The following is a 24512-nucleotide window of genomic DNA, read 5'->3' as shown; positions in this document are numbered from 1 at the left end:
TCTAAGGACCCTTGTGATTATGTTGGGCCCACCAGGATAATCTCCCATCTCAAGATCCTTAACCTAATCACATCTGCAAAGTCCCTTTTGCCACATAAGGTAACATAGTCACAGGTTCCAGGGATGAGGATGTGGACATCTTTGGAGATCGTTACGACACACGCGTTCCCCATCCTCAGTTCATATGGCCCTGGTGAGATGGATTCCACTCCCTGGTGTATGCCAGGCCAACCCACATATTCTAATCCTGACCAGATAGTTTAGGGCCGGGCAATTGCATGATTGGAGTCAATGCTGGGACTGTTTCAAAAATTAATGAGAAAGGGGCACTTTTTTCTGGGGTTGCTAATTACATGATGCATAAGCCTAGTGCTGAAAACAACAGCTGAGGGAGGGCTACCTGAGAATGAAGTTAACACAGAGCAGCTAAGACTCCCCTTTCTAGCAATACAGTGGATTAACTTCCCTCCCAATTGAAACAATTAAATTCTGGACGGAACTTCTTCTTTAGCCTGTGAAGAATTAACTGACACAGGAATCACCCTCTCACCATAAAGTGAACAAAGTATATGAAACAACTGTATTTAGACACCGGACAACAGGGAGCACAGGTCTATAATCCTGGAAGAAGGAAAACAAATCAGGTGAGCCCCCACAATTGCCCTTGCTCTCTGCCCAGAGGCAGTTTCCAGGCTATGGAGCAGGATAGCGAACCCAAAAAAGCCCAGCGGTCAGGCTGAGTTGAGGATACAGATATCCAAGTTCAGAGAGGCCAGGGATCCTATAATTTGTTGGGCAAAGTACTGGAGAGGAAGAAACTGCACAGAGAGAGAGAGAGAGAGCTCCAGAAATCTGCAAAGAGGTCTTCTCAAGTCTGGCTAAGTGCTGATCACATACAAGGAATGAAACTCCACATAAATATCAAAAAAGGCATCAGAAAGCGGTAGGCTGAACAATTCTCAGAGCTCACATGGAGCTGGAAAGAGTTCACATTCCCACCAGCCGGAGAGAAGAGGTCTTGAAATACACGGAGCATTGGATAGAGTCCTCAGAAGAATCATGTCTCAGTGATGGGGATAAATTAACCACAGAATAAAGCTCAGTCTAGACTCACCCTTATAATGCTCAAAGGGAAGCCTCAAAATGATCATACTGATCTAAAAGTAATTTAAGTGTATGCCAGAACAAAGCCCAATACTCTTTAAAGGAGTACCACTAAATTGGGTGGGTGCTCAAAGATGTAAAATTTACAATGCCCATCAGCCCCTCAAAATTACTAGACTTGCAAATAAGAAAATATGACCCATAACTACGGGAAAAATTAGCTAACAGAAAGAGTCTCAGACATGACAATTATGATGGAATTAGCAGGAAAGGTTTTTAAAGCTACTATTATAAATACTATTAAGTATGTTCTAGGATGTAAAGGAAAATATACACAAAATTAAGACAGAAGTAGAATATTTGAAAGATCCAGCAACATCTACTTACCTGCTCTGGAGTCCACTCTGTCTGCTGGCTGAGGGAAGCCACAGTGTCGATGGAGCTGAGATCCAGCTGTTCAAGCTCACTCTCAGTAAGAGCCAGAACAATGCGCCCCAGGGAGGCGAGATGGTACTCTCTCCAGTAAGAAGGCGTGTCCCAAACCTTCAGGTGAAAAAAAAAAGCCAGATTAGACAAGCCAGATTAGACTGACCATTAACTGACAGCATTTGAAACAGACACAGGGTAAATTTCTTTAATATATAAACTTCTCTTATAAATCAAGAAGAAAACGATGACTACATCTATTATTTCTTTAATAGACAAAAGACATGAACAGGAAATTCACAAAAGAAGAAATAAACATACAGGAAAAGTTCAGTCTCAGTCATAATTAAGGAAATGTATGTTAACAACAATCAAAGAATACTAAATTGGCTGAGCATATGGACGAGGAGTAAAAAGAATTGGAAAGATATGGGGTACAGGATACCCTCATTTGTTGGTGTTGAGAATGTAAATCGGTACATGCTTTTTAGAGGGGAATCTGGCTACATGCATCTAAAGCTTTTAAAATATTTATACTCTTTGACTCAGAAATTCCATCTCTTAGAATTTAGCCTAAGTAAACAATAAGACAAGTGGCCAAAGAAATATGTATAAATATGCACCTTGAGGCCTTAAAAAAATAAACAATCTAAAAGTCTACCAACTGGTTAAATAAATAAAAACCAGCCATAAAGTGAAATATTATATAGCTATTTAAAATACTGATATAGATTTATATTTCTGATATATAAAAATATGCACTATACACTGTTGGTGTGGACAGCACGCTATTGAATAGTATGTGACTGTGATGATATATTTTGTAGCATATATACGTATCTATGAAATACATGTATGAAATATATAAATATATTTTACACACATACACAGAAGTCTGGGAAGCTTCAGATGAACATACCAAAACATTAGCAAGTGCTTACCTCTGGGTAAAAGATTATGACTGATTTTCTTCTTTATTATTTTCTGACTTTTCTACAATAAACTTGGATTACTCATATAAAAAATAGAGTTATGGGCTTCCCTGGTGGTGCAGCAGTTGAGAATCTGCCTGCCAATGCAGAAGACACGGGTTCGAGCCCTGGTCTGGGAGGATCACACATGCCGCGGAGCAACTAGGCCCGTGAGCCACAACTACTGAGCTTGCGCGTCTGGAGCCTGTGCCCCGCAACAAGAGAGGCCGCGACAGTGAAAGGCCCGCGCACCGCGATGAAGAGTGGCCCCCGCTCGCCGCAACTAGAGAAAGCCCTCGCACAGAAACGAAGACCCGACACAGCCAAAAAAATTAATTAATTAATTAATTAATTAATTTTTAAAAAATAGAGTTATCATTTTAAGGAATTTAATGTCTTAACCCCACAAGGGTAACTATATAGTCCACAACCATCCTAATAGCTGAAACAAGCCACTCAAAGTGATCTTTATAAAGATGGCAAATTACTTCTAGTCCTCTTTTTATTCCTTTCTGCTCTGTTTTCAGGTGAATTTGCAACAGATTCTGAGAAAACCTCCTGCAAGCAGCAGTGGGGTTCTCCGAGTGGAGAAAGAAAAGGCACAATTCCTGGAAACCACCTCAGTCAGAGGCACCAGAGCACCCACGGAATTTGATTTACTGAGCGTACCTTAGATGCCGACACATCTCATTCCCGGCCAGGACACATCTCATTCCCTGAGAGGGAGGAGCTAGAAATCTCTCCGGTGCGGAGATCACAACTATGGCTCTGAACTGATGCAGTGAGATTTCAACAAGATGCCCCAAGTGAAAGTGAAAGAGAGGGGTCTGTGCACGGCAGGGCTGGGCCCCCGTGCTGGGTTTCCCTCTGTGAGTGCTTCCTCCCTGAGATGGGCTTCACCTGTACTGCCTTCTCCTTCAGGGTCCTCAGCTGAGCTGGGCTGAAGCTCCTGACGGCGCCCAGCAGCTCCACGCTCCTGAGGAACGCATCCTCCCCCAGGCAGAGCAGGCCCTCGGGGGCCCAGCAGGCGTTGGCTTCGGCCAGCTTGATGATGTCATTGGAGGAGGGAGCCGAGACTCCATGGCAACCTGAGGAATGGGCGACATGGGGAAGGAACAGAGGAAAGAGAATTTCAGGAAATGTGAGTCTGTTTCTTTATTGAAATGAGTAATGTTGTTCTCCAATCGGATTTATCCATGAGAAGTAGTGTAGGGTAGAAACTGAGCTCAGGGACTCAGGGACCAGTTTGAAGCCCACTTGTGCCATTTCTTCCTAACGAAATCATGGAAATGCCAACTTTTTGCAAAGCCACAAGCACACACACAGTAGGAGCTTTGCATCATTATGACTGGACTGCTAATTGCCTTGAGGGCAATAGGAGGTGGTGGTGAACAGTTCTGGCTTTAGATTCAAATCCAAAGCTATTTAACCCCTCTGTGCCTCAGATTCCTAGTCTATAAAATGAGTATAAAATTACCTCATAGAATTTTTGCGAGGACTAAATGTGTTATTATTTATAAAGCACTTAGAACAGTGCCAGGTATACAGTAAGTACTCAATACGTGTTAGCCATTTTTACTATGCTACCTGCCATAGCCACCCCATGCATTTGAGTTTGCAACCCAGAGTTAAGGCTTCCAGAATTATAAGGAAGGGGCGCGCCTATCTAAGTGTGGAAAGGGAAGATGATTTGCCCTCCATAAAAATCTAGGTGGAGGCTATGGCCTTCCCATCCCAGGACAGAGGAGAAATGGGTCTGTTACATTTTCCTTGGCAACAGGAGAAACCCATCCATATCAGTCCTGAGTAAGCTGAACCATGCCTAGTCAAACCACTTTCTCAGCAACACACAAATGAGATATTGTCTTTGCTGGCCCAGATGTGCCCAACCTGAGAGAAAACCTTCGCCTTAAGAGCAATCCTGGGTTTCTTATCTTAGGAGCTGACGACCCCTGATGCTGACAGACTCACCAGCGCCACCCGGGGCTGGGCATTTCCCAGGCCTTGTGGCCACGGCCCTTTCACTGCATCTTAAATGGAAATTCACTGGACTCTAATCAAGAGGCAAAACTGGACCAGGTCAAGGGTACATGTCTGGTCCTCAAACATCTTTATCACAACCCACTTGGAGGAGACAAAAGACCCATCTCTCCTAGACTCCCTTTGCCCCACTTTCCAATGAAAGCAGGATTCAGTGAAAGTACAGAATTAGAGAACAGAATGGTTTAAAAGTACAGCAGGGACTTGGTCTTATCACTCTGTATTCCTGGGGCTTAGAATAGGGCCTGACACATAGTAGGTGTTCAGGAAATATTCGTTGAATGAATCAACACACACAAAAATTAACTAAAATGGAACCAAGTAGTAATTCTGCTAATCCATTAATGACTATAAGCACAGCAGTAATTAATACCCAGAACCAACTAAAGAAAACTCCAATTAAGCACTGGAGCTAAGCGCACCCTCCCCCAAGGGCGGAAAGTCTTACTTTCACGTATCCACAGGCAGAGAGAAGGAGCACAGCGATACGACAACCAGACCGCTAGGCAGCGAGGACGGTACGGCTAGTGGTGAACATCACCTGCTTTGGGTTCAATTCCAAGAGCTGCCATTGACTGACTCTGAGACTTTGGCCAAATCTCTCAATCCCTCTAAACCTCATTCTCCTTCGTTAAATGGGAGAAAGCATACTGCCCACCCCATAGACAGAGTTGAGGACGAGACAATGCATGGAGAGGCGACGACCCAAGGTGAACATCAGTCCGATCATGACATTTCCGTGCTCGATGCCGCCATGAAACCCCACCTTCGGGTCTCCTTTACAAGGAGATAAGACCCCACTCCAGCCACACTGCGCCTCATTCCTCCTTCCTCCCCCACTCCTGTCACACTCCTTCTGCCCAGAAGACTCTAACTCCAGGCACCCACTGGGCCCACTCCCACACTGCCTTGGGTCTTTCCTCAAACGTCACCTTAGTGAGCCCTTCCTTAACTGTGTTCTCCTTTCAAATTACAGCCCCACATCCCACACTCCCTGACTCCTGTCCTTTGCTTTATTTTCCTTCTTGATACTCATCACACAACATACTACGTACTTCACTTATGTCTGTAATTTATTGTCTGGCTACCCCCAACCCCATCTGAAAGTAAGCTCTATGAGGGCAGGCGTTTTTGTTTTGTTCACACAGTCAGTGCTCAAAAATTATTTGTTGCAGGAAAGAAAGTAAGCACAGATTACTTTTATTATTACAATTATTCTTGGGTCTGGTTAACTTTGTCCCCTCCAGCCTGGCACAAGTCTGCACACAGTAGGTGCACAATAATACTTGTAATCATATCTAATACTTACTGAGCATTTCCTACGTGCCAGGCACTGTTGTGCACATGTTTATAGGTTTAAAACCCACCAACCTTCACGATAATCTAATGAGGTAGGGATTTTCATTATCCCCATTTTACGGAGGATAGAACCCAAGGCACAGAGAGGTTAAAGAGCTTACCCAAAGTCACACAGCCCATAAGTGGCAGCCCTGGGATCCAAATCCAGTCAGCCTGGCCCCAGCATGGCAATTCATAGCCACACAGCCATCTTGGTCCTTAAATCAATTGTTTTGAAATGTTTGTTGCACATGTTCACCCATTAAACCTACTGGCCTGGGTAAGGAGTGCAAGATGTGATTCCAAATCACTTTACAAAGATGTAATTCTGGGCTTCCCTGGTGGCTCAGTGGTTAAGAATCCGCCTGCCAATGCAGAGGACATGGGTTCAATCCCTGGCCCGGGAAGATCCCACATGCCCGGGAGCAACTAAGTCCGTGCGCCACAACTACTGAGCCTGCGCTCTAGAGCCCGCGCTCTGCAGCCAGAGAAGCCACCACAATGAGAAGCCCGCGCACCGCAAGAAGAGTAGCCCCTGCTCGCCTCAACTAGAGAAAGCCCAGGCGCAGCAATGAAGACCTAACACAGCCAAAAAAAAAAAAAAAAGAATAAATAAATTTATTAAAAAAAAAAAAAAAAGATGTAATTCTATGCCCTGTGGATTTTTGCTACTCTACTGCTTTGCAAACATTGCATTCAGTCCCCTGGACAAGGAGTCCTCTTGAAGCCAGGGACTTCTTAGCCAAAACACTGCTGCCACGACACGGGCTCAGATACCCCCAGAAACACTCACCAGGGCTGCGGTCAGAGCTGGGGCTCTCCTCACTGCTGTTCCGAACAGATTCAAAGACAGCCTGGAGGAATTCTTTGGGGGGCAAAGTCCCAGCCATCTTGGAAGCTGTCTGTTGAAGGATGTCAGGAAACTGTGCAGGGCAGCGAAGATGAAAGAGGAATGAATAATAATTAAAGCACATGAAACACAGACTTAGAGTGTAAACTGGAACACTGCTTCACTGCCCCCACTGCTTTTTTTTCTTTATACAGGCATACGTCGTTTCATTGCACTTCGCTTTACTGCACTTGCAGATACTGCATTTTTTATATATTGAAGGTTTGTGGCGACTCTGTGATAAGCAAATCTATTGGCACCATTTTGCCAACAACATTTGCTCATTTCATGTCTCTGTGTCACATTTTGGTAATTCTCACAATATTTCAAACTTTTTCATTATTACTGTATTTGTTATGGTGATCTGTGGTCTGTGATCCTTGATCCTTGACATGACTATCGTAATTGGGGCACCACAAACCATGCCCATATAAGACAGTGAACTTGATCAATAAATGTAGTGTGTGTTCTGACTGCTCTACCAATAGGCTGTTCCCATCTCTCTCCCTCTCCTCATGGCTCACTATTCCGAGATACAACTATATTAAAATTAGGTCAATTAATAACCCTACAATGGCCTTTAAGTGTTCAAGTGAAAGGAAGAGTCACAAGGCTCCCACTTTAAATTAAAATTAAAATGACTAGGCTTAGTGAGGAAAGCTTGTCAAAAGCTGAGACAGGCTGAAAGCTAGGCCTCTTGCACCAAACAGTTATCCAAACTGTGCATGCAAATGAAAAGTTCTTGAAGGAAATTAAAAGTGCTACTCCAGTGAACACACAAATGATAAGAAAGTGAAACAGCCTTATTGATGATATGGAGAAAGTTTCAGTGGTCTGGATAGAAGCTCGAACCAATCACAACCTTCCCTTAAGCCAAAGCCTAATCCAGAGCAAAAACCAACTCTCTGCAATTCTATGAAGGCTGAGAGAGATGAGAAAGCTGCAGGAAAAAAGTGTGAAGCTAGCAGAAGTTGTTTCGTGAAGCTTAAGAAAAGAAGCCATCTCTATAACATAAAAGTTCAAGATGAAGCAGCAAGTGCTGATGTAGAAGCTGCAGCAAGTTATCCAGAAGATATAACTCAGATAATTAACAAAGATGGCTACACTAAACAGCCTTATATTGGAAAAAGATACCATCTAGGACTTTCATAGCTAGAGAGGAGAAGTCAATGCCTGGTTTCAAAGCTTCAAAGGACTGGTTGATTCTCTCATTAGGGGCTAATTCAGTTGGTGACTTTAAGTTGAAGGCAATGCTCATTTACCATCCCAAAAATCCTAGGGCCCTTAAGAGTTATGCTAAATCTACTCTGCCTGTGCTCTATAACTGGAACAGTAAAGCCTGGATGACAGGATATCTGTTTACAACATGGTTTACTGAATATTTTAAGCCCACTATTGAGACCTACTGCTCAGACAAAAAAGATTCTTTTCAAAATATTACTGCTCATTGACAATGCACCTGGTCACCCAAGAGCTCTGATGGAGATGTCCAATGAGATTGATGTTGTTTTCACGCCTTCTAACGCAATATCCATTCTGTAGCCCATGGATCAAGGAATAATTTTCACTTTCGAGTCTTATTATTTAAGAAATACATTTCTTAAGACTATAGCTGCCACAGGTAATGATTCCTCTGATGGATCTGGGCAAAGTAAATTGAAAACCTCTTGGGAAGGATTAACCATTCTAGATGCCATTAAGAACATCTGTGATTCATGGGAAGCGGTCAAAACATCAATATTAACAGAAGTTTGGAAGAAGTTGATTTCAACCCCCGTGGATGACTTTGAGGGGTTCAAGACATCAGTGGAGGAAGTAACTGCAGATGTGGTGGAAATAGCAAGAGAACTAGAAACAGAAGTGAAGCCTAAAGATGTGACTGAAGTTCTGCAATCTCATAAAACTTTAATGGGTAAGGAGTTGCTTCTTATGGATGAGCAAAGAAAGTGGTTTCTTGAGATGGAACTACTCCTGGTGAAGATGGCTGAAATGAGAACAAATGATTTAGAATATTACATAATCATAACTTAGTTGATAAAGCAGCAGCGGGGTTTGAGAGGACTGACTCCAGTTGTGAAAGCAGTTCTTCTGTGGGTAAAATGCTATCAAACAGCACTGCATGCTGCAGAGGAATCATTAGTGAAAGGAAGAGTCACTTGATGCGTCAAACTTCACTGTCCTATCTTAGGAAATTGACACAGCCACCCGAGCAAGCACCACCCTGATCAGACAGCAGCCATCAACATCAAGACAAGAGCCTCCACTGGCAAAAGATTATACTTCACTGAAGGCTCAGATGATGGTTAGCATTTTTTTGGTAATAAAGTATTTTTTAATTAATGTATTTACATTGTTTTTTTAGACATAATGTTATTGCACACTAATAGACTACAGTATAGTGTAAATATAACTTTCATATGCACTTGGAAACCAAAAAACTCATGTGACTTGATTTATTGCAATATTCACTTTATTGTGGTGGTCGGTAGCCCAACCCATAATATCTCCGAGGTATGCTTGTAGCAGCTTCTCATATACATTTAATCCCTAGCCCAACTAGTCTCTACAAAGAATCATATAAAATAATACCCAATCTCAGTACTAATCCAATACGTGTTCAATAACATAAGTATATATTGTTTTTCACCCATCAGATTGTCAATAATAAAATAAAGTGATAATACCTAATGCTGGCCAAGATGTAGGAAATATGCATACTTATTTCTCTGTGGGACTGTTAGATGGTGCATCATTACCATCTGATAATATCTATAAAATGTATGTATGCCTATGTCTTTTGGGGTTGGTACTGTTTGTTAATTTTTGTTAAAATTTATATGTATAAAAGGAGGAGGAAAGAGTTATCTCTGAGTTCTAGGTGAAGACTAGCAACGAGGGGGCTTCCGATTGCCCTGGAGAAGGTGCCATTTCTCATCTAGAGCAGATGCACTTTGTCAAGCTCAGGATATTATTGGTAATCTATCCAAGAGCCTAGAGAATTCATCAAACGCTTCCCTATAGCTGTGTGTCTCTGTGTCCCAGTCACCAAAAGAGTATGTCTCAAAAGTCGCTGGGTTTTATAGTTCCTCCTTCTATTCTAATCTTCAGAATCAGAGTCACAGTCTAAGCCAGTAGTTCCCAGCCCAGGCTGTAGGTGAGAAGCACCTGGGAAATCCACAGACACCCGGGCCCTGCCCGAGAGATTCTGAGACCATTGGTCTGGGGTGGGGTCCATGTGTCTGTCCCTTTTAGAATTTCCCCGGTGATTCCCATGTGCAGCTAAGGTCACAAGCAAAACTGCTCTAAGATAAATAGTTAACTTCTAAAGAGCAAATTGCACAGCAGAGTATATTCCATTTTGTATTTTTAAAGGGAGAACATGTATAGGCAGGAGGAAGATTTTCCAGAAAGGATGCAGAAGAATCTGGGAACAGCAACTGCTGCTGAGGAGAGAAGCTAGGAACCTAGAAATGTGGGGTGAGAAACTTCTCATCCTATAGCCTTTGGTATAGTTGGGATTTTCTAACCAGGAGCATGTATTACTTTCTATTAAACATTTCAGGCATTAAAACAAAAAGTAGAGAGAATAATACAACAAAGCACCCATGTGCCCAGAACCCAGCTTAAGAAATAAAACATCACAAATATAATTGATAGCTCCCTCCCTCACCCTTGGCCTCCCTCCTTCCCCAGAAGTTAACTGTCACCCTGAATTTGATATTTGATAATTAACCATTCTCATGTACTTTTAAAGTTCTCTTACATATGGCATTGTTTTGCATGTGTTTAAAATTAACTAGTATTTATTTACTTCGTATCCTACTGTACATATTTTTTTGCAACTTCCGTACACTGTTTCTGAGATTTAACCATGTTGATACAAGACTTTTTCGATTTCAAAAGCTGATTTTTTTTAAAAAGATTAGATAAGCATTTAAGATATATGCAGCTGCTGCTTATGACTCTAGGTTTGGACACCCCAGGAGATGATTTTACCATGACCGGACACTGGAATGTTGCTCTGCATGTGTGAACCTGGGTGACGTGCCAGGTGTTCAGGCCCCCTGAGCGTGTATGACAACACACATCTTGCGTGTGTGAGTACAGGGGTGAGGGTGTATGGATGTGCTTTGTGGTCGATCTAACTCTTGTTCAGCAAACATCCCCTCCTACCCCACCCTCCACCTGCATGGAGGAGACTTCCTGCCCCACTGAGGTGGGCTTGCTCATGTGACTTGCTTTGGCTGATAGAAAGTGACAGCCGGCCATTTTCCAGCCCAGGCCTTAAGGAGAACTGCACTTTGCACACCCTTTTCTAGAGTTTCAGACTTTCACTGTGAGAAGAATAAGCTCCAGGTAGCCCAGCCCTAGAGGCAAACTCAGTGTCACAGATCCACAGATCAGTCAGCAAGAAATAAATGCTTCTTGTTGCATGCCGGTGAGATTGTGTGGCTTTGTTACGCAGCAGAAGCTGACTAGTACGTGCTCATCTGGCATGCCTCTTAGCCTTGTCTAACTCTTGGACAGTTACTCCAAGTAGAGTGTTACACCCAAAGGCAGTGCTCAATAAAGATTTGGTTTAGCATTAAATATGTTTGCCCATGTGATTGCACACATTGGACACACATATGCATGTGCATATGGCGCTGGTGGGTGTAAGCCCTCGAACAGGCATGCATGTGGGAAGCACACAGATAGCAGAGTGGCAGCTAAATGACAGCTCCCAGCCTGTGCACATCTGCCTGGAGGCCAAGTGAAAGACCCTGAGCTCGTTTAGCGGCTGCCTCACTCCCTTTCCCTGAACCTTGGGCATCCTGGAGTGGAGCTGGAAACACCTGAGCTCTTTGAGGCCGGGAGGAAGTTTCCAGAAAAACAAACTGGCAGCAAACCCAAGGGAATATAACTAACCACACTTTCTCTCCCCTTCAAACTCCCTCAGCCTTCTAAAGATAGAACACAGAGGTACCTTTGTGGCAACAGAGCTTAATTCATCTCCTGAGAAAAGTACTAGAAAGGGTCCCAAATCCTTTGTAGTCTCAGCTGTCCAGTTCTGGGGGAGTCTAAGGAGAGATAATAAGCAGTAAATGGAAATATCACGCTCTTGTCCTTGTCCCCCAGCATCTTTTTCTTTTAGGAAAAGATTATCTTTATACCTGGAGAGGCTGTCAATCCCTTGGTCCCACGTCCCTAACCAAGAAAATAGACATGTGATGCAAGCTGACCAATCAGAGTCATCCCTGGCAATTGTGATGGAACTACTAGAGAAGCTCTCTCTTTCTTCTGGCATCTCTAGCAGTAAAAAGGATATTGGAGGCCATTCCTCTCACCAAATGGAGAAAATAAAGGCCACACCCAAGAATACAGAGCTGAGAGATGGGAGGAACATATTCCTGATGACATCATTTGAGCCCCTGGATCCAGCCATGCCTGAAGTCCCATCCATTTCTAAACTCAATCAACTCCCATGTTTTAGTGTGAATTGAGCTACTGAATTTCTGTCATTTGCATCAGAGTGTTTCCTTCTCCCTTTTCTCAACAGAACAGTAATGATATATTTGCTCCTTTTAAATTACCATAATGGTCTCCTCCTATAGCAAGATGAAATTTCCTCTCGAGCCTGGCAGAATAATAACAGCACTGACCCAGGATCCAGTGTTGTTCTTATGGCGACCTCAAATGTCTACAGGGAAGTGCCTCACACTAGGATATCTCTAAAGGAGGTCTGCCCAATTAGCAATGATAACCCTTCTCCTAGGACCAAGGCAAACCACCCCTGGCCAAAAAGCCTCCCCTTAACTCTTTGATTAACGATATTATCCCAATAGACTGTAAGTTCCATGAGGGCAGGAGCCACACTTAATAATAACCACTGTATCTTCATTCCTAGTCATAATGCAGTTGTCACATACTCAGTACTACATGCCAGGCACTGTTGTAAGTGCTTTAACACTTAATGCATTAACTCAGCTAATCATCACAACAGCCCTATGGGGACTCTCACTGTTCCCATCCAAGAGATGCAAAAATAAAGTGCAAAAGACTGAGTATCTTTTCCCAGATCACACAGACAGTAGACGGTAGAAAAATTTAACCCAAGGAGTCAAGCTCCGAAGTCCCAGCTCTTAAACTCTATATAATAGTAAGTGTCTGGGACACAGTAATTACTCCAAAAACATTTGTTGTCTAACCGTTGACCGATATCTAGACCCTACTCAAATATCTGACCTAACTTCAGAAAACTCTGCATGGAAAAGAACAGCTCTGTTTTCCCCCAGGGAGTTCTCACTCACCCAGAGCTGACAGTGCCTCTATTATTTGCATTATTATTATTGGTGGTGTTGTTTCACAACAAAAATAATAATAACACCTCCATGCATTTGTAAAGTGCCATCTTTCTGAAACTCTTTCCCTTTCCACAAGCCAAGATGTATTGGTGACAACGACATGAGGCCTGTAGAACAGCTATCATTCTCACTTTACAGGGAATCTGAGGCCAAAAGAAAAAAGGTCATGTTTCCAGAATAAATCTAAGTGTCTAACCTCGTCCTAAGTTAGAGCCTCTGCTCGGAGGCAGGAGAGCCAGGGCTGGGTGCCCCTTCGCCAGCACCCCTACCCCAGCCCTGGAGCCGAGCCCGGGCCCTCCTCACCCGTGCTGTTCCAAGAGCCTGAGCCTCACGGCCACCTTCTGCTGGGGGCTGAGGTCCAGGCAGTCTCTGAGGCTGTGCAGGGCAGTGGCCCAGGCCCTGGGGGACACCCCACGGTGGATGACGGCCGCTGGCAAGTGACACAGCAAGTTTCCCAGGATGTCCACGGTGTACTCATCAGCAACGGAGTCATTCTGAAACCAACAAGCGGAGCTGGTGGAAAGGTCCAGTGGGGCTCAAGATCGTGATCCCGTAAAACACTTCCTGACCCCAAACCTCGTAAAGGTTCCAGGATCTGAATCGCCTACCCTGCCATGGACTTGGAGAGAAGGCACGGGGCCTAATTTTACCCCAGGGGGTGCCGACCTCAGAAGTCTAGGGGACCCTACGGGCTGCGGGTGTGGGTGGAAGACTTGTACATCGTGAGCATTCACTCAGTGAGGCTGTGGTCGGCGTCACTGTGATTGCTCTGAGGATACCTCAGGGTTCAGTAACCACTATAATGATAGTACTGCAATAATCAAAACAGCACTTCAAAGTTCGTACGGCCCTTGAAAGCCTCCAGAGCTCTTTCTCAAAATGACAAAAATAGCTAACATTTAACGAGTGCTTACTATGTGCCAGGCACTGTTCTGAGTGTTTCCATGCCTTAATCCATTCATCTTCAAAGTAACCTTAAGAGGTAAGTACTAATATCATCCACTTTTTCAAGATAAAGAAGCTGTCACCTCTGCCCTTTGGGCCTTTGCATTAAACAATATATTACCTGTTTCATGCCCTCAATACTCCATGAATAGAGTGCTATTGCACCCATCTTACAGATGAGGAGACTGAGGCTCGGGAAGGGGAAGTGACCTGTCCAAAGCCACATAACCAAGCGCTGGCAGAGGTGAGTCTGGAACCCAGACTCTGTGTACTGTGCTCCTTCCAGTACTCCAGAGCGGCCTCCCAACATTCAGGCCCCAGAATGGCAGTCCCCAGAACCAGTAGCCAAGAGGGTTCCACCCAGTGGTTTCAGAGCCAGCTTTAAGACCCACAAGTCGGACTTCTGGCCATCACGTCAGACTTGAGAGCCCAGCCAGATCCCCTGAGGGCTCCCCAGGATGGCCACAGATACCTGGAGGGGAAGGGACACCAGTGAAAGTGTCACCCAGGAAGAGTTTCCTTACCAGGCACTGCTGTACTTTCTTGAGGACTGAATTCTTTTTGTGGGAATCTAAAACCAAGGAGTCCAGCTGACTCTTCCCCAGGCTGATCAGAAAGGGCACACACTGGGAGGCTGGGACAGAAGCCAGGTAGCGAGCCCTGGAGAGAGATGGAGAGAATGAGGGAAGGAAAACAGTGGCTGCTCTGTATTTGCCCCTGAAATCAGGGTCTGTATGCCCAAGAGCTTATCACAGGGGTGTTCCTTAAATGCTGGTTCTCCCCAGAGATGTTCTGTCTCCTTTGGGCAGGTAGCAAGCCTCCCACCCATCATTTTCCTAATTTGTGGGTGGGAAACAAGCTTCGCATAATGCTCTTCTCCTACAGGTGGGAAACAAGCTTCCCATCATGCTCTTCTTCCATGACCCAGCAGCACTGATCAGAGAATAGGATCTCCATAGACAGAGGCTGGCTGGTGGACTGGTTGAGGGGAGATGAGGAGAAAGGAAATGAAAAAGTAGAAGAAGAAGGAGACAAAGAGAAGAGAGAATAAAACAGAAAGTGGAGGGGAAAAGACGAGAAGGAGAGAGTGGAGAAAGTAAGCGAAATGACTGCCAGTTCTGTCAACCCCAGTCCAGAACTCTCCTCCAAGCTCTTGACCGTATATTCTCAACAGGAGCGATATCACCCCCGTGGGGAGAAACTGGTTCAGGGAGAGGGAGGGATGGGGGCAGGGAATCTTAGTTATTACAATGATTTGTGATCCGCCAAAGCTCAACCCTACTCAACAAAATCTTACTCCTTGTAATTTCTCTCATTAGGGAGAGATTAAGTTTTTCTCCTTTGGGAGGCAATAATGAAATAAAAGTTGAGAAAGACTGCTCTGGACCCATGTGGCATCATGGCCACCTGACTGTTCCCAAGGCAAATTCAACCTCCTCCCCCAAACATGTTCTGCCTCCTCTCTGCCATCCCAGACTCCTTTGTCTCTTTATCCCCAAATCTGTCCTTGCTAGCATCTTAATATTACTCAAATCTGTTCTCGCCTCTCTAGTCCTAGTATCACCATCTTATTTATTTCTTCATTCATTCATTCGGCAGATATATACAGAGCATCTGCTGCATGCCAACCACTGTGCTGGGCACCAGCTACCACCATGAACAAGACATGAGGGGAAGGTCTCTACCCTTGGGATGCTGTAAGGGGAAGAAACACAGAAACCAGTTAATAAAACAGATCATTTCAGCTAGTGATGAATGTAAGGAAGAAAATCAAATGGCTCTGTAACGGAGAATGATATGGGAACAGCCAGGAGAGCCCCTTTGAAGGCAGTACTATTTGAGTTGAGACATGAATGTGTGGGAGAAGACAGCCATGCCAAGGTCAAGTTTACAGAAATAAGCTTCCACTGTCTCTCTCCTTCCAGCCAGGCCCCCTGCACTCCATCCTCTATCTGGACAGTGGTGATGATCTCTCCCAGAATACAAGTAAAACACCCCAAGGCGTCACACAAGCCCTCCCTGACCTTTCTGCCCTTCTCATTTGAGCCCCTGGATCCAGCCATGCCTGAAGTCCATCCCTGGACTTTCCTGAATCCAAAATTACCTTTTATTGCCTAAACCAGTTTGAGTCAAGGTTCTGTCACTTTCAACCAAATATCAACTTGATATTACAATTGGCTTCATGCTTGTCTGTTTTTCCTCCATGAGATTGTAAGCTCTCATAAGGGGAAAATTTACTTATCTCTGAGAGCTTAGTACGTAGTAAGCACTCAATAAATATTTTTAATTCAATGAAGACAATGGCAGCAAGAGAAGGGAGAGGGAAATAAAGAGAAAAAGAGAGAAACAGTGTCCAGACCATATTTAAAAAGCAGGGCTGCCCCCCACGCCTGAACACCCACACATACCAGGAGAAATCCCCACTGCTCCCATCAGCCCTGATTCCCCTGGAGCCTGGACACAGCTGTGAGGCCAGCCCAGATGTGACCTGCTTCACTGGCACTCACTCATTCAGGCTCGGGTTGCTTTGGCTTTGGTTTTTAAATAACAAGAAAAAGCAAGACAATCTGTCTAAAATATCAACATAAGGCTCAGAATTTAAATACTGATTCTCAAGGACTTAACTGTCGAAGGCACTGTCCACTTGCCCCTGTTTCCTCACCAACACCCAGGGAGAGAGAATCACTTTGGCTTTGGTGACACCTGCCAATCTTATTGCTGAGCCAGAAAGGGAGACTGATGTTCACTTACGGGAGTGTAGCCAAGAGGAAGGGTGGCATAGAGGACCTGGAAACTTCCCAGTATTTCCACGCCAAACAATTAATCTAAAAGATTAAAGCAGTTCCAGGAATTTAGTCCAATAATAACAAGGGCAAACACAGATTGTGCTTTCGGTGTGTCAGGCACTGTTCTAAGTGCTTTACATACGTTCACTTATTAAACAGAACACCCTACAGTGTAGGTAACACTACTGCACCCAATTTATGGATGAGGAAACTGAGGCAATAACAAGATGCGCACAAAAATTTAAGTCTGAGAATGCTCACCACAGTTTTATTTATAACTGCAAGCAAGTGAGATGTAACCTTAATATACATCAGTAGGGGACTGGTTAAGGAAATTATGGTATAGCCATACAATGGAATACTATGCAACTACTTTGTTTCCATACGGTAGATTTATGTGTGGGCGTGTGTGTGTGTGTGCACACGCACGTTATATACATTTAAACAGAACATTGTGTATGGTATGAGCTCATTTGTGTTTCTTAAATTACATGTAGATATGTTCTATATATACCAAAAATTCTCCAAGTCAATAGCAAACTTTCTCTGTAGTTACTTCTGGAGCAGGGATTCTCAGCCTCAGCACTACTGACATTTTGGACAGGATAACTGCGTTGCAGGAGCAGTCCTCTGCATTATGGGATGTTAAGTAGCATCCCTGGCCTCTACCTGCTAGGTGCCAGTACCATCTCCCCCAGGGGTGACAACCAAAGGTGTCTCCAGATATGGCCAAATGCTCCCCTGCTGAAAACCATGCTCTAGGAGAAACTTTACTTTCTCTCTATTGTTTTGTTTTATAATAATGTGCTTTCAGCAAAAAGATAAACAATAAAGGCAAATTTTCTGATTAACTGGTATTTGAAGGTTCTGAGAACTGGGCAAAATCAGGTAAGGAGCTTTATTGGGACAACTCTTCCTGTTTGAACATGTAGGTCTTCCTCAAAGCTGGCCTGAACTCCATCCATTGCATCAGTTTGATGAGTGGAAGGAGACAGCCATGCCAAGGTCCAGGTTTCAGAAATAACCTGCTTCCCACCCTACCTGGGCAAGGCTTTTAATATAGTTCAGTGGTTCTCACCAGGGAACCATTAGAAATGAAAAGTATCAGGCTTCACCCCAGAAACCCCAGGGAAACTCTGCAAGTGGGGCTCTGCAATCTCTGGTTTTTTAACAGTTTTATTGAGGTATAATCAATATACAAAGAACTGCACATATTTAATGCATACACTTTGATGAGCTGGGCATATGCAAACATCAATCAAGGTAACAGGCATGGCCAACAGCTCCCAAAGTGTCCTCCTGTCCCTTTGTTTTGGTTTTTGTGGACAGAGCACATAACTTGAGAGCAACCCTCTTAGTGAATTGTGAAATGCAGATACCATATTGTTAACTGCAGGTGTTGTGTTGTACAGCACATCTCCACAACTTATTCATCCGCCAAAACTGAAACGTTATACCCAGTGGACAAGCCTTCCAGACAATGCTGGTGCAAGCTCGAGTTTGATAACCACTGACAGAACGAACAATCTGAGGGAAATGACAGGCTTCATTAAAAATCTGCATGTTCCTCTAAGGATCTCAAAGGATTATACACCCGGCTTTTCCCTTCCTGGCTCTCGGGAAGAAAAGTCATTGTTTGGAAACTTTTCATTCACATCTGAAATGCACCAGGCCACCTGCTCACCCTCTCAGACTCTGTACAGCCGACCGTTTGCACTCCAAGTCCAAAAGCTGCCCCCCAAGGCCCGCTTTTACTTACTTAGATACAGTGAAAGTCAGTCACTGCCTCTGGTCTCCCCAAAGGGTTAAAGAGTCTCCTTAACTATTTGGAAAATGAAGTTTTAAATGAAAAATTAAATTCTCCTAGAGGACTATTTCCATTCTAGGCTACCTCTGGAAAGGGTATGAAAGTTAGATGAGGGTATGACCTGCAGGCCCAGGAAAGCATAATTGTGAACATGCAAAACGGTATCCCTTCCAGCTGAATTTTGGGGTTCAAATCTGGGTATAGAAGAGCTAATCTGCTGAAACTCTGGCTGTAGAGACATAGGTATGTGGAGCTTTTAAAAAAGAAATTGGAGAAAACCTGACTCAGTATTTGGCCCCATATCATCACTTGCATCAGTACAATCCTGGCACAAGTATCTTAAGACACCACAGTTAATCCACCCAGCAACCGGGTAGGGAGAGAGAATTAGAAACAAGGAAGTGCTTCGAGGGTACCTGATACGGTGAAAGCAGAGAGAAGTTGTTCTCAAAATACTGGAAATGAGCCAGAAAGGAGTCCACGCTCATGGCCTCAATGTGGGAGCACATCACACCTTTGACCAGCTGCCCTGCGCTACAAAACAAAACAGGGACCCAGGAGAAAAGGGGAGTAGGGAAGAGGAAAGAAGGAGCAAGCAAAGGCAGATCTGATCTGACACCAGCTGCAGGCAGGACTGTCCAACTCTCCCTCCTGGGAAATAGGCTCCTCGGGAGGGAGACTCCAGAGGGCTGGTCAGCCCCAGGCTTACCTCAAGAGCTCCTCGGGCCTCCTGGTTGTCTTTGACAGAAGCTCAAATAGGAACAAGGCCTGAGGGAAGAGAATGATTGCCACAGGGATGGAGCACTCACCTACTGTGACGAGTCCTATGCTCCCATTTTACAGATGGGAAAATGGAGGCTTTGTTACTTACCCAGAACCACACAATTGCTAAGCGGCAGAGCTGGGACTTGAGCTGGTGTCAGGTAATTGCAGAGTCCACGCTCTCACACCCTAGGTGATCCGGTGCTCCAGAAGGTGAATGAGGAGCAAAGCCAGGGCAGCAAGCCTGGAAGTTTACTTCATGTCCTCTAAGAAGCCGCTGCCCAGTTGAGGACCCCCTAGAGCCCCTATTTTCATGCCCACCTGCTGTTTCTGAACACACGGCATCCCAGGAAACAAAATGGACGGATGAATAGACCAGGATGGGCTTTCAAGTTCCATCAGTAAAGTAAGTCCTGCTCACAACAGTGCTCCCCTCAAGCCCTCCCAGGTGGGCCCCAGGAGAGCAAGGCCTAGTAGGCAGGGGGGTCATTTGTTTCAAGGAACGTAATTTTACAGAACACCTAACGTGCATATACGATCAAATACGACATTCATCTGTTTTATAGACTCTGAATCTTTGAACATAATTCCCTAAACAGAATAAATTATGAGCTGGCATTAGGCGGAGGCATCGGTGACATGACAGCTGAGCCCAGGAGAAAGGAGCAGCAGGGGAGGTAAGTTCCAGGCACTCTGTGTGTGGCCCCAGAGATTTCCTCAGGCACAGGATCAAGTTCCAGGGTCCCCCCATCATCTCCGCCATCTCAGGAAATGGCACCTCCATCAACTCAGTTGCTGAGACAAAAATATCTTGAAAGCATACGTGGCAGGACATATTTTCCAAAGTGATCACATATTTTCTGCCTAATATGCTCTTCTAGAAGCTTCCAGAACAACTCCCCCATCAAGAGATGGAGTCTGCTTGTAGCTGGAGGTGGGTGGCATGGTGGGGGGCTTTGCGACAGCCTCAACAGACAGAGAGCAGCAGAAGTGATGCTATTTGACTTCCAAGGTCGCCAAAGATGACAGCTTCTCACAGCTCTCTCTCGGGACACACACCTTGGGAGCCCTGAACCACCCCTATAAAGCCAGCTGCCCAAAGCCACCGTTCTGGACAGTATTCGACACCTAGAAAGGCCGTAACAAATTACCACAAACCTGGTGGCCTAAAACAATAGAAATTTATTCTCTGGAGGCCAGAGGTCCAAAATCAAGGTGTTGGCAGACTAGGTTTCTTCTGAAGGCTCTTGGGGAGAATCTTCCCCCACCTCTTCCAGCTTCTGCTGGCTTCTGCTTGGCTTGTGGTTGCACACCTCCAGTCTCTGACTCCGTCTTCACGTGCCCTTCTCCTCTGTGTGTTTCAAGTCTGTCTTCTCTTCCGCTGTCTGCGTTTTCCGCTCTTATAAGGACACTTATCATTGGATTTAGGGCCCATTCAGATAATCAAGGAGGATCTCATCTTGAGACCTTAATTAAATCTTCAAAGACCCTTTTCTCCAAATAAGGTCACATTCCCACCCACAGGTTTTGGGTGGACATAACTTTTGGGGGGTACCGTTCAACCCACTACATGGAGAGACGACACCCAAACAGACAGAGACACCCCCAGCTGTTTGAGTCTCCCCAGCCCAGATGTCAGACACATGAATGAGACGCCAGGCCCAGCCACCAGCTGAATCCAACTTTGTGAACGACCCTAAGCAAGAGCCTTGGGAACCATGGGGGTAAATAATAAAATAATTGCTACCCCACTGAACCTGGAGCTGGTGGGTAACCAGCAACAGATCATGGGCACATAAGGCCTGATGCCTCCCCTCTGTCACACCCGCATCCAATCTGACAGCCAATTCTGTCACTGTTAACTTTCAAAATGTATCCAGAATCTGACCATTGGTCACCACCTGCATTGCTACCACCTGGTCCAGGCCACTGTACACAGTAGCCTCTTAACTGGTCTCTTTGTTTCCTCCCTGCTCTCCTCAACTCAGTCCCCAAGCAGCAGCCAGAGTGATTCTTCGAAAACCAAAGTCAGATCCTGTCCCTTCTCAGACGCCCCTCAGCTCCCTTTCTTGCCCTGGGTAGAAGGCGATCCTCACAGCGGCCACTCCACAACCCCTCTGAGCTCAGCGAGGTCACCTGTCTAAACAGCTCACTCCCCACCCCCTAAAAGGCCTGGCCCTCCCCCTGGTTTACTTCCTCCTTAGCACTCATCAGCATCATCTACCACCTAACAGGGCACACGTTTAATTGCTGACCTTCTGCACTGTCTCCCTCGCTAGGATGGAAGCCCCCTGAGGGCAGGGATTTCCCTTTGTTTTGTTCGCTTCTGTGTCCCCAGCACCACGCACAGCGCCTGGCACCTGGGGGTCAGGGGCTCCACAAACACTGACGAGTGAGGGAATGAAAAGCAAGTCAGGGGAAGTTCCGAGGCCACAAGTCGGCCTCCACAGCACAACCCCCTCCAGGAGGCCCCAGTAATAACTGCTCTTATGTACAGTGCACTGCCCAGCATGATTCTCATGAGAAATGATCCCCGTTTTGCACATGAGCAAACTGAGGCCGTGGGAGGAGAAGCAGTGACCCCAAAGTTAATAAACAGCAGCCTCGGAATTCACACTCGGGTCTCGTCTAACTTAACACTACGCTATTCTATCTCCTGAGTTTAATCACAAGAAATAAGTTTCTTTTACCAACTTAACCTTAGAACAGACCCTTCCCACAAGACCGTCAGAAACCCAGGCACCACCTCTGGGAGTCACAGTCGTACCTGACTCCGCCGGAGCTCCTTCTCTTTCAGGACTGTGGGGTTGAATCCAGGTTCCCTCCATAAATCAAAGAGAGACACTTCCTTAAAGAAAGCCCCTTGTATTTCCACAATGCCCGAGGCGGTATCTCCTGCTTCCATCACCTGTCAAAAGTGAGAAGAAACATAATAACGACCTTGTAGAAGGTACATGGAGCGTTGGGTGAGGGCCAGGCACTCTGTCTAGTGCTTCACTGGCAATAAAATCCATCAGGTCTGCTCAGCAACCCAATGAGGTGGAGACGATCCTTATCCCCATTTTACAGGTAAGAAAACCGAGGCTTAACGAGTAAGGCTGAAAAGTCGATACATGAGATTTAAGCCCAAATCTGTCTTATTCCAAAACCCACACTCTTTAATTTAACCATAGGCGTGACAGCTATCTGCAAGGTGTTGGTTAAAATTAGGCTGAACCCTTTGGGTTGGTTTCTTAACAGATTGTAGAATTGGACCTGGCAGGTCTGATAGAATAGGATGCCCAAAAGACCCACTGCATGTGAGAAAGAGGAAAATGGACGTGGCTTCAGAGCATGAAAGGAGGGGCGTTCAGAAGCACTAGGGGGATTCAGGATTCATTTTCACATTTGAAAACCAAACTCCTAAAACATTATTACAGCAAGAAATCTAACTGAAGAAAAGTCTTCCAGATTCGACTGGCTGGGGAGAGCACCAGGGTCTGGAGAGAATAAGGCACAACCCCCAGAGGCTCCTTCTGGAAAGGAGAGAAGGTGGGCATCAGGAGAAGGCATTCTCCAGGTTCAGAACAACCCCACCTAAAGACACAGCCCACTCACAAAGCCCCAAAACCACACGCTCTGTGAGCCCCAGGGCTGCGGACCAGACATTTCCCTCTCACCTTGCTCAAGACACCGTGCTGCTGGGCAGGTGACAAGTCGGACACGTGGAGGGAGACGGCGCTTCTCAGGAGCTGCACGAGGTCCCTGCGGTCCATGGCGTGGAAGGCCTGGGTGCCCACCCCAGCCAGGAGCACGCCCATCTGGCTGACGTTGTAGAAGGACAGCACCTGGGGGCACCGGCCAGTGAGGATGAGGCCCACCTCCAGGCCTCCACCCCTCGGACGTTTACTAGGCCCTACTGTAGGCCAGGTATCCGGATGGGTGCTGGGGCACCACCGTGACCAAGACACAAGCTGCCCTCCCAGATCCTCCTTCCTTCCGTCAGGGAAGAGAGTTAAGTATCAAAACACAAGACACCAGTAACTGTACCGCTGGGGGAATTACTATGCCACCTGAGGCCACAGCACAACTAGCAATGTGCCATCCATGTGCCACAGCTGACCAGGCAATGGGCTTTTCTGTGTGTAATCTGAACTAGCTGACAAGATTTAAATATTGGAGGAATCTTATAAAAATCCATATTAGAGTTTCTGCTTTATAAAAAAAAAAAAATCTGAACATCAGGCGATACTGGGCCCACGTTGGCAACAATGGGCAAGAACCTTCAGGTAGGTCGTGGGACTCTCAGTTTACCCAGCCCACCCCCTCTCATGGGATCTTGAGAAAGCCCACTGGCCTCAGTATTAGCCTCAGTATGTCACCGGCAGGCATCTGACATGGCAAAGCCCCACGCTCATCTACCTTCACGTGGAAGCTTTGAGTTGAAGTGAAGAAGTGTTTCAGGACATGAGTCTGATATTTTATGACAAATACAACTATAGCTGGCCACTCTAACAGGAATCACGCTTGGTTTTTCCCCCTCTCCTTTGGAGTGAAGACGCTAGATGTAATATAATCAGAGACATTCCTTGGTTCTGCAAAAAACCGTTGAGTGGTTTCCTGTAGTTATTCCCTGTAGAATGGACAGTCTCTTACTGTCCCCAAGGAAGGCAAGACCTTTTGAGCTCTTGGCTTCTTAGCAAAAGTCACCTCACCCCTCTGTAGGAGGAGCTGGACACAGAAATGAGACAAGCCTCTTGGTCCAGGGCTGTGAGGAACAAGACAGTCTCCCTCAGCTCCCTAAAATCAAATTCACAGAGTGGACCCATGTGGCCCCAGTCAAAACAGAAGGTCTGCAAAGCCTTCAAACGAAAGTCACCAGAAGTCCTGAAGGGACAAGATGAATGGTCTATCCTTGGTCTTGAGTTAGAAAGTAAGAATGGGTGGGCATTGGTCATGGCGCCATGATGGAAGTAGTTAGCATGGGAGTGAAGCAAGCAGGCTCTGAAGCCAGATGCCCTGGGTTCAGTCCCAGCTCTGTCCCTTTCATGTGGCCTTGGCAATTCCCTTTTACACTCTGTGCCTCGTATGAATGACCTGGAAAATGGAGGTTATAACACT

General features: G+C 45.5%; 1 protein-coding gene across 2 annotated transcripts in view; it reads right to left on the bottom strand.

The window, feature by feature from the left end:
- Positions 1-24512, bottom strand: part of OTOA (otoancorin) — a 59876-nt gene that overhangs the window by 12220 nt on the left and 23144 nt on the right. For both annotated transcript variants that reach the window (XM_059896302.1, XM_059896301.1), the window contains 11 exons: positions 23072-23239; positions 22180-22320; positions 19360-19418; positions 19067-19184; positions 16809-16882; positions 14582-14717; positions 13416-13606; positions 11735-11828; positions 6673-6802; positions 3402-3589; positions 1492-1647 (listed from right to left, as the gene is read on the bottom strand). In XM_059896302.1, coding sequence (XP_059752285.1) covers positions 1492-1647; positions 3402-3589; positions 6673-6802; positions 11735-11828; positions 13416-13606; positions 14582-14717; positions 16809-16882; positions 19067-19184; positions 19360-19418; positions 22180-22320; positions 23072-23239 — 1455 coding nt within the window. The remainder of the gene's footprint in view (positions 1-1491; positions 1648-3401; positions 3590-6672; positions 6803-11734; positions 11829-13415; positions 13607-14581; positions 14718-16808; positions 16883-19066; positions 19185-19359; positions 19419-22179; positions 22321-23071; positions 23240-24512) is intronic.

This window comes from Balaenoptera ricei, chromosome 15 (assembly GCF_028023285.1).
Source record: "Balaenoptera ricei isolate mBalRic1 chromosome 15, mBalRic1.hap2, whole genome shotgun sequence".
Lineage (NCBI taxonomy): Eukaryota > Metazoa > Chordata > Mammalia > Artiodactyla > Balaenopteridae > Balaenoptera > Balaenoptera ricei.
The sequence above is the reverse complement of the archived record's forward strand: the minus strand, read 5'-3'. Positions and strand labels throughout refer to the sequence as shown.